The following is a 9976-nucleotide window of genomic DNA, read 5'->3' as shown; positions in this document are numbered from 1 at the left end:
CATTTAACATGCTGGCTCCATGACCAAATTATTTGCTTTTATTACTATTCACTATAATGTTACATCATTGATAAATATGGATTGAGACTCAGATGTCAAGCAGAGTAAATACTGTGTTGGATGAGCAACACCAGTAAAGTTGTTCAGGTTTGATGTGAAGTTGAAAGGTGTGTATTGTTTTCTTAAAGGCTGCCCATCTATATTAGAAGCACAATGTGTGGGTTTGGAATTCTGGCAGAGGAATGGATCCCTGATGACCAAGCAGATAGAAAAAAGGAAATAAGCAGTCAATCCTGGTCAGCCCCGTGTGCTTCATTCACAAAGGAGAAAATGAAAGGAACAACTGTAAACATACATGGTGAAAAATACTTAAAAGTCTGAGTCAGCAGAAATATCAAAAAAAGGCAAAAAAGGATGAGAATAGATGGAATAAATCTAGAGAAAGGGCTGTTTGAATAAACAAAAGGCTATGTCACCACAGACCTGATTTTATAAGAGACTTCATAGATAGCAAAAACACTTTACAAAGATGACTGATAGATATGCTTTCTTGTGTTTAGTTTCCTATGAGGTATTGGTATTGGATTCCCAATGATGTGAACCAAAAATAAATTAAATGAAAAACTGACACCTGATATTGGCATATATTCCTGTGACTCTATTCAAGTACAGCTTTGAAGTTTAACAAACATCTTAGTACTCATTCCTCTGTGCAAGGTAAGTCAAAGTAATATGAGTCTTCTCAACTGTGCAAGAGAAATGGCTGCAGAGAAGCTAAGAAACGTAGTTACACAGTAAAGACAAAAGTCAGGGAGAGACTTGATTATTACCATTGTGATCCATTGGTGAATGGTGGCTTTGTTGTTGAGGAAAACTATAAAATGTGGCACCAAGATAAAATGAAATCTTGTTTGGTGAAATCCTGTTTCTCTGAAATTAGGAAAGCCCACTGTGTTTAAGAATAAGAATCAAATTACTGTTTATAGAAACAAATTCGAATAGATCATCAAGGTTTTCTGTTGGGTATTGTAGGACTGGACTGAAAATGTCCCTCTTTTGCTGTTATATTTTCCTCATCCTCTTCTTGCAGTGCTGGTTGAAAACCGGGGAGGATCCCATGAGGCTATCGGTGGAATGGGAGCCATAGCTGCTGTCTGAGTCATCAGGGCTCTGAGGGATTCCGGCTTCACTCATGCCTGACATGGGCTCCTCGAAGACATCACTGCCCAGTACACCATGCCCAGAGACATTGCCTTCTTCACTCTCTTGGGGCTCCATTTTCACATGAGCCAGGTTCCAAAGAGGAGAGGCATTTACCTCTGCACCTAGAAATGCAGAGAAAACACACACACCTAGTGGTGAGTCACCAAAAAAGTAGAATGAATATTCCATACAGGGCCCACCAATGTACTATGAGCTCAGTTTTCACTGTGTACTTGGCTGGAGAATATGGTGGTTGTTCTGTGCTTCAAAATATCAAAAATGTCTTCCTAATTCTACCTCTATTGTCTTGACCTCTCCTACTTCCATTTTTCCCAAAACCAAAGAAGTAAAACAATACAGGTGGAAAGATTACCTGCCTTGTCTCATGGCCACAAAGGCAGGCCTTGTTCATTATTTTCCCTGTCCTTTCTCCTTTTACCCTCCTTCCTTTTGTTTGGGTGTCTCTGATCCTCTCTCACCTTATGAAAACTTACTGATCACTACATAATGCTGACAGAGTTCCCTTCTTGTCTCCACTGACGAGATAAGCTTCTTATGTCTTTGTCCGTCTCCCCTCTTCCCCCATGTATTCCAGCAGTGCCGTTCTATGATCATTACTTCTTCTATGGTGAAAGGCTCTCTTACCTACACTTTCATGCTTGTATGTTTGTTTTTATTTTGCAGTACTGGGGACTTAACCCATGGGCATTCTACCACTGATCTGCATCCTCAGCTCTTTTATTTTTTTTTTGAGTCAGTGTTACTAAGTTGCTGAGGCTGGTCTCAAACCTGTGATCCTCCTGCGTTGGTGGGATTATAGACATTCGCTAGTGTGCCCAGCTCTTCCATACTTTTGGAAGTCCAAAGGTAATGGCCTTGATTCTATTTGGGCCACATTTGAGGATTTGTTATCTCAGTCATTTGTGCATTGATAAAGTGACTATATTTGTAAACAACTGAGTGCCTAGACTAATTTCCAGTTTAACTGACTCAAGTAACGACTCAGTTGTCCTTATTTCCTAAGATAAGTATAGCATTTATCTAGAAGAAGAGGCCAGCTGCCTCTAGCTGGGTAGCCCTGTTTCAATCTCCAATTTCTTAAAGAGTACTCTAGCAAGGACACTCAACTGTTTATCCATCTATCTGGTAGCCTCCTTATTCAATTAATTACAAGCATCAGGAAGGACTAACACAGAAGACTAAAGAAGGGATATCTACCCACCCAATCAGCAGGATCAGCTGAATCCAGCTTGGTCAACAGGATAACACAAATTGCATCCATATCCTAACTGGATGGATTTTTAAAATTTTTGGTTTTGGTGCTGGGAATTGAACCTAGGGGCACTTTACCAGAGTTACATCCCCAACTCTTTTTACTTTTGAGTCAGGGTCGTGCTAAGTTTCCAAGGCTGATCTCGAACTTGTGAGCCTCCTGTCTCAATCTCCCAAGTCTCTGGGATTACAGATGTGTGCTACTGTGCTCAACCTGAAGATTATTTTAATGACTGCCTGTAAAGTTGTGCTAGTCCTCTGCTCCCTAATTAGAAGAATTCTGCTATTTCTAGATCACTGACGCTATATTTGTTTCAGGACTTTCGATTCTGCCCACTCCTACTTTTGTTCTCCCACATTCAGAGCTTGATTCCAAAATGCCACTGAGTGTTGGGATTGGCAGATGTCCGAGAATCAAAATGAGTATATTGACTTCTCTTACTTGAAGCCTGTGGTGAAGCTTCCACTTCCAGGTTAGATGGGAAGCGCTCACTCTGAGCCCCGAGAACTCCCATGGGCAGGGACTGGTCTCCAGAAGCAAGATCAGCCTCCAGTTCCTCACTGACAGGAAAGGTGATGTCACTCACAGGTTCCTCTTTGATCTTCACAGGCTTAGTGTCCTCTGTGGCCTTCTCAGGATTGACAATCCTTTCATACTCTTCAGAGAGTTGCTTACTAATCTGTTGGCAAGTAAGAGTTAATTTTCCAAGGATACGTTAGAAGCAAGTTGGAGAGTCAGCTTTCAGTATCCCATGGAAAAGCCAACAGAATATGAGTTAACAGATGAGTTTTAAAACTTCCACTGCTAGGCTGCACACGCAGCTCAGTTGGTAGAATGTGCAGGGTCCTGGATTCAGTCTCTAGCACAGCAAAACAGTGAACAACAAAACAATTTCCACTACCAGTGGAGGGAATTTGTTTAAAGTAGTAAGTTTCAATTTATGTGGCAGAGATATGTGAAGAAAATTTGTCCGAAAATGTGTATCGTTAAATAAAAATTATATAAAAGCAAAATACTAAAAGTTAGACTGTGTTACAGATACATCAGAACTAGGACAGAAGATTATGTTTTTGTCTATAAAAACTAACTGGCACGTATACCATAGGTGGACGATGAACAATGTGGGAAATCTGGATCGCTTAGCAAAGTCTTTTGATTAGTGTTAAGAATTAACGATCAAATTTTAAATTTGGGGAAACCTGAAACAGTGCTTAAGGCTGTCAGGGTTGGAGAGATATTTGTGATCTAACAAAAACTGGTGCCTCCATCCTGAGGGCAGTATCACCTCACCCTGCCTTGTTTTTTATAGCACTTAATGTTACTGAAATTGGTACAGTTTTTGTTTACCTGCCAGATCCAGGAACTTGTTAGCTGTCATATTCCACAATATCTGACTCAATTAACTTTAAGAAATTTTTGTTGAATGAAAGAATGCTAACCACATTCTCTCAGACCCCCATATACTCGTGTATAATTACTTCTGGAGGAATTATCAATGAATGGGGCTATCCTGGGTTAAAAGAGGCTGCTGGTACCTGGCCAGGTCACTGATGAGGCCAATGGAACACAGCTAGGGTCATGGAAACAGTACAAGTTCACTGTTCCCAGACATTGCTCTATACTCCAGAGCAAGTGTGGGATCCTGCTGAACACCCCTAAACTGGACCTCTTTGTCCACTTCTCCACAGAGTCACCTCACCTGTAGCATGTAACTGTGATAGTCCTTGATGCGGTGCTGCCAAAACTTCTGGAGGGAGAGCACACTGCCAATACCCACTTCATGGAATACCTGCTCCATAACATCAGGAAAAGGAGTATGTCCCAGCCGGGCTTCCCGATCCACAGCAAAGCGCAGCAACTTGGTGAATTTAAGGCAATACTCATGCGCCACATCAGTTAGCGTCTCCAGGACACTTTCATTAGCACATTCAAAGCCTGCATGAGCCAGGATTGTAGCCACTGCCTGGTAGAGGAGCTGCCGACAGGAGTGCCAGCTGAGTTCAGTCACAGGTTCCCCTTTCCCACTGAAAGTGAAGACAGTAGTGTTACAAGTGATCTATCCTGTTTTCCTGGAAGTTTTACAATTCTAGTCCAGTCACTGGCCCATACTTCCAGGGAAATTCCATCCAGGTTACACAGCTCAGTTTCATCCTGCTGCTCTCAGGGCATGTCTCAGCAACCCAATTACATAGTTTGAACAGGTAATACATGTCTATGATAAGCAGTTCTAAAGGTTATCTAGGAAAAATGAAGCTTCTTTCTCCTGCCAACTGCTCAATTTTGATCACTTTTAGGATTCATTTTAACACTATGGCTCAGACACTATTCCATGATGCTTTAATTATTTTTCCACATTAGTTTCCTGGGTAATATTTGAACTTCCAGAAGTTTATAGTTCCAATTAGAAGATTCTTAAACATTATAAGAGAATCTCTTTAACCGAGATGGCAAATCAATTTTAAAAAAGCATTAAAACACATACCTGAAAAACATTTTCAGCCTATCCTATGCTATGAAATGGGCAGGGTCCATATTATTATCATTCCTATTTGCCAAGTAAGGAAACTGAAATTCAGAGGGGATGACTTGCTAGAGGTTGTTTAGGTATCATTAATGAATAGTGGAGCTTCTGATTCCAGATCCCATGTTCTTCACAATATACACTTTTCCCCCTAACCATTATGGCAGAAATCCTGATCTTTCCAAAACAAACTGTCTCCTTGCCTAAAAATAACTTTCAACAAGCTTTTAATAAGTTACAATCCCCTGAAATTTCCTATCTTGCTTCTGTCTCCCTTTGACAAAAGAATTTATTTTAAAAATAAAAATAAAATACAGCATAGAAAACTACTGGTCCTTGGCCCATACCTGGCATATGTTCATTGTACAAAGTGCCTGAAATATCCATTTCACTATTATCTCTCTAGTAGCAACTACTGCAATTCACATAATAGTTTAAAAAATAAGATAACCAATAACCAAGTAACTCATTTAATATTTCTATTATCATTCCCATAGCCAGTCTCTCTGGGCCCAAAGTTTAAAAAAAGCCTCAGAAATGACTAATAAACAGCTAAATGTATCACTTTACTTGATTCACACATGGACTTCTTTTGATGAAAAAACCAACTGGCACCCTATAGCTGATACAAATTATTTTTGTTATATAGTTTCTTAAAATATGCATAAAACAAACTAAGTATAAACTTTTAATGATCATAGCTCTCATTAACAATTAAAATAGAAGTTTGACACACAACTACAAAATAGCTAGGAGTAATGGTGCACACCTGTAATCCCAGCTACTTGGAAGGCTGAGGCAGGAAGATGGCAAATGTGAGACCAGACTCAGCAACTTAGTGAAACTCTGTCTCAAGATTAAAAACTTCAAATGGCCAGGGAGGTTATTCAATGGCAAAGCATCCCTGAGTTCAATTCCTAATACAAAAACTAAAACAAAACAAAACAAAACAAAAAACCCCAAAACAAATAAATACCAACAAATAAAACCCTAAAAAATTATAAACAAGAGCACTGACTTAATACAATGGTCCAGATTGCATTGAAACTGCATTCCCTTCAAAATGTGAATCTGGTACTAATTGCTACATAGCAGGGTTTTTGATCGTATCCATGTTAGCTTGTGTCATACATGTAATAACAGTTATCCCCCTACCCTTTCACTATTCCAGTTATGACAGAACCTTTAATTATACGATGTGCCTTGCCATCATATGGCCCAACTGCAACCCTTACATATTAAGTCTACTTCTGTTCTTTTCTCATTAGTATGGGACAATTAAAATTGTAACTATTATCACCAATAGGCATATATAATAAATGCTGTATGTAATATTCTTGTCAAACATCTTTAAACTGAATTTAATCTTGAGGCTAATCAGCAAATCAAGTAAAGAAGACATTCTACAAGATCAATGACCTGAACTTGTAAAGATACTAAAGAGGCATAATAATCATTGCAATGCATGAATCTCTGAACTGGGGAAAAATATATCTATAAAAGATATCTTGGGGACAACAGAAGAAATGTGAATATGGACTTATGAAACGACATTATTTAATGTTCATTTACTTTGGTGTAGTGATAGTATTTTGATTATGTAGGAATATTCCCTTATTCTTAGGATATGCATGCTGAAGAATTCAGGGGTGAAATTATTGTGACATATACAACTTAATTTAAAATGTTTGTCATAAACAGTATGTGTACATGTGTATGTTTAACATATATTTGTGTGTATATGTGTGTATACAAATGTATACATACATAATGTGAGAAAGTTAATATGGTAAAATATTAACAACCGTTGAATCCAGGTAAAGGGTACTTGGATGTTTGTTTACTACTATTTGAACTTTTCTGTACATTTCACAAAATTTCAAAATAAAAAGAGAAAAAAAATTTCAAAATGAAAAGAAACAAACTAACTGGCATTAAATACAAACTTACACACTGAAATCTAGTAGTAGTGCTAGGTTATAAGGCAGTCTGAGAGGATCTGGACCAGAATGTCTCAATCTTAAATGTCTGTATCAATCTAATGAGAAATTTGTTAAAAATACATATTCTGATTCAGTAGATCTGTGTGGAATCTGAGTGTCCACATTGCTAAAAAGCTCCCAGTGATGCTGATGCTGCTGGTCTTGGACCAGATTTTGAGTAACAAGGATCAAACGTTTTGGCATTATCATTTCTTAAATAATGTTTTCAAAATGAAAATATATAAATTAAAAATTCTTCTATAGACTTGTAGATTCCTAATAATACCAGAATAAGTCCATTAAAACCCAATTTGAAGACACTAAAGCTCAACCCATAATATTCATTTTATATTAAATAAACTAGACTCTGAAGATGATAAAGGCATGGCCTTTTTACATACCAGTATATTACCTTGCTCTTTAGTGAAGTGCTTGGCACATAGTATGCACTCAATAAATTTGTTACATCAGAAAATTTAAAACTACAGACTCTGGATTCTGAAGATATGGGTTCCAGATGGAGACTTCTTACTAATTGGAGGAACAACCTTGGCCAAAACAATTACTCTTATCCTTAGTTTCCTCATGTAGAAATGGAAATTATAATATGGGCTTAACAGGGCTATTGGGAAGATTACTTGAGAAAAAAAAGATAAAGCAAAGTTTTGTCTTACCGATAAAAGTCACTCTCTGGGTCACTGTGCCGGATCTGGAATGGTGCATTGGGATTCTTACAATCTAAAGGTAGGAGATCATCAGGTAAAGGAGGTGACCCAGGGCAGGAGGGAAGAGGTTCACTCTCCTCAGTCTTTACACCTTCTGTCTGCTGTTGATTCTGGACTTGAGCAGCAGCAATAAGGTTGCGAAGACGTCGATTGTGCTGGATCAACTGAATGGTATGGATGGTGAGGCTGCACGGCTCTGAGGGGATATCCAACATAGTGGGGGGCTTGGGCTTGTTGGCTGAGGGTTGGTGCAGGGGTGGGTCATGTACTTCTACCAGACGGAACTCCCGTGGGAGCAGATCAAAGGAACTTCTGTTGGTCTGGCTTGAGGACATTGGTATCTCTCCCCAGTATCTCAACATTTTGGAATAAGAAGGGAAGAGCTTTCAGGTTTAATGTAGAAACTATCCTAAAAATAATGTTTAACTCTCTGGTAACTGTAGGTTATAGGATTCTAGAGTGAAAAATATGAAGTCTAGCCAATTATTTACATAAAAAGCAAGTTAAGAACACTTCAATAAATGTCACTGTTAGCAAAACTGTAGGACCAAAGATGTTCTCCCTGGAGAAATGAAGAGAAATAAAACCATTAGATGTGGATCACTGTCACACAATGACAATTCCTACTAGGCTGAACCATCAGGTAGAATCTGAGTCATCAGTAAACTAAAAGCTGCAGTGATGTTTGGGACTCTTGCATCCATGTTTTCTATTTCATTTCACTAACTCATTACCAGAACTACCAACGTGTCAAATCCTAAACAATTTGCATGATACTTAAATATGAAACCTGGAGTATTTCTCAGAGTATCTTGACACAACTGTGCTAGATCAATAGGAGGAAGGAAGAAGGAGGAGGAGTTTTTTTGTGTGAGTGTTGAGCATGGTTAATATTTAACTGATCCTTGTGGGAAATTTTGTGGACATCTAATCTAGTCTTATGTTTTCAACTTTTAACATATCTAGGGAAGAGTATGAGATCTCTCTATCTTCTAATTGATATTCCTTCCTCTGGTCTCTCTTTGTATCTAATCTTTTCTTCACACTGCCGCTAGATAACCTTTTAAAAACTCAAATTTAATGACTTCCATTGCCTACTGGAAAAAGCCAGAATTTTTTTGGCTTACCAATCAACAAAATTCACAATGTGGTTTCAACCCACCTTTCCAGATTCATTGCCCATATGTCTCTTCAAATTTAACAAACATTTACTGAATGTCAGGCATTATGTGAGGAGATGAAGGCCAATAGTGCAGGTTTTCTGTTCTGAAATGAGAGAGAGAGAAACAAAATACTTTAATATGAAAGTATGTTATAAGCACAGTTCTAAAGGCATAAACCTGTCGCAGTAGAAACAGAAAGGAGGAGCTTTCTGGACTAAATGACTACCTTAGTTTAATATCATATTACTACTCAGTTTTTTGAAAATGCCAGGCATTTACACTGTTGACCCTTTAAGCTGTGACCTCTGACAGAAATGCTCTGCCACACAGAATACAAGTCCCCAGCAGACTTGTATTCATCGTTAAGGACAGCTTAAGTTACCACCCTCTATCACTTCCCCAATACATATCCTAATATTCTTTACATGCTTCTGTCACAACATTTATCCCTGAATTTTAACCTGTACTTAATCAAATTTATTCTCCCACATACCTGTTACGACCATTACAGTACCTGGCATTTATTGAGACCTTATTATATGCTGGGCTTCACCTTTATTGTTAAGTTCAATTCTCCCTACAAAGCAAATACTAATATTATTCCCATTTTTCAGACGTGGAAGCTGAGGCTGTGTCTTGCCCAATGACACAAATACGGAAGGTGAAAAGTCAAGACAGTCGGCACTCAACCACTAAACTATGCTACCTCGAGAATTCGTTTCGGAAAGAAAAAAAAATGAATAAACGAAATAACAACAAAAATCGCCCTCTTCCCTAACTTCGCTGGAAAGAATAGCAAGGACAAGTACCGATGCTAAGGAATGCCCAAGTTCCTCCGGGGGAGCTCCTCACTCAAGGTCAGCCGGCGCAGGCGCCAATCACAGGTTCCCGGGACGCCGGATGAAAGGGAAGCCGGGAGACTGGCAGATGGGAGCTGAACCCAAAGAGGCGCCGCAATTCACGGCCACGTTCCAAGAGCCGGCTGGGTGCCTGTCCGATTCCCAGAGGTTGAGCGAGGGTCGAGTCAGGCCGGAAAGCTGATTTGTTGATTACTGGTCCAAGACTGTGCCGGAAGTGCTTCTTCTCATTCGGGCTATGCCACAGGAAGT

At 39.0% G+C, this 9976-nt stretch overlaps 1 protein-coding gene across 2 annotated transcripts; it reads right to left on the bottom strand.

The window, feature by feature from the left end:
* Positions 1–637: 637 nt before the first annotated feature.
* SUPT7L (SPT7 like, STAGA complex subunit gamma) lies at positions 638–9935 on the bottom strand. Of its 2 annotated transcripts, none has more exons than XM_079110324.1 (6): positions 9677–9935; positions 8867–8970; positions 7654–8266; positions 4176–4500; positions 2918–3155; positions 638–1325 (listed from the first exon to the last, which is right to left on the bottom strand). In XM_079110324.1, exons 3-6 carry the CDS (start codon positions 8064–8066, stop codon positions 1063–1065), a joined length of 1239 nt encoding a protein of 412 aa, XP_078966450.1. In that variant the 5' UTR covers positions 8067–8266; positions 8867–8970; positions 9677–9935; the 3' UTR covers positions 638–1062. The 2 variants fall into 2 exon arrangements, with proteins under 2 accessions (XP_078966450.1, XP_078966451.1); XM_079110325.1 differs by lacking the exon at positions 9677–9935 and adding an exon at positions 9382–9616.
* Positions 9936–9976: the final 41 nt, after the last annotated feature.

Source organism: Sciurus vulgaris, assembly GCF_902686455.1.
Source record: "Sciurus vulgaris genome assembly, chromosome: 14".
In the NCBI taxonomy this organism is placed as follows: domain Eukaryota; kingdom Metazoa; phylum Chordata; class Mammalia; order Rodentia; family Sciuridae; genus Sciurus; species Sciurus vulgaris.
The sequence above is the reverse complement of the archived record's forward strand: the minus strand, read 5'-3'. Positions and strand labels throughout refer to the sequence as shown.

Coding starts and splice junctions, on each gene's coding strand:
- SUPT7L (XM_079110324.1), bottom strand. CDS start 8,066: ATGTTGAGATACTGGGGAGAGATACCAATGTCCTCAAGCCAGACCAAC. Junction 3,156..4,175: donor ATCACAGTTACATGCTACAG/GTGAGGTGACTC, acceptor ACTTGCCAACAG/ATTAGTAAGCAACTCTCTGA. Junction 1,326..2,917: donor AGCTTCACCACAGGCTTCAA/GTAAGAGAAGTC, acceptor CTGCATTTCTAG/GTGCAGAGGTAAATGCCTCT.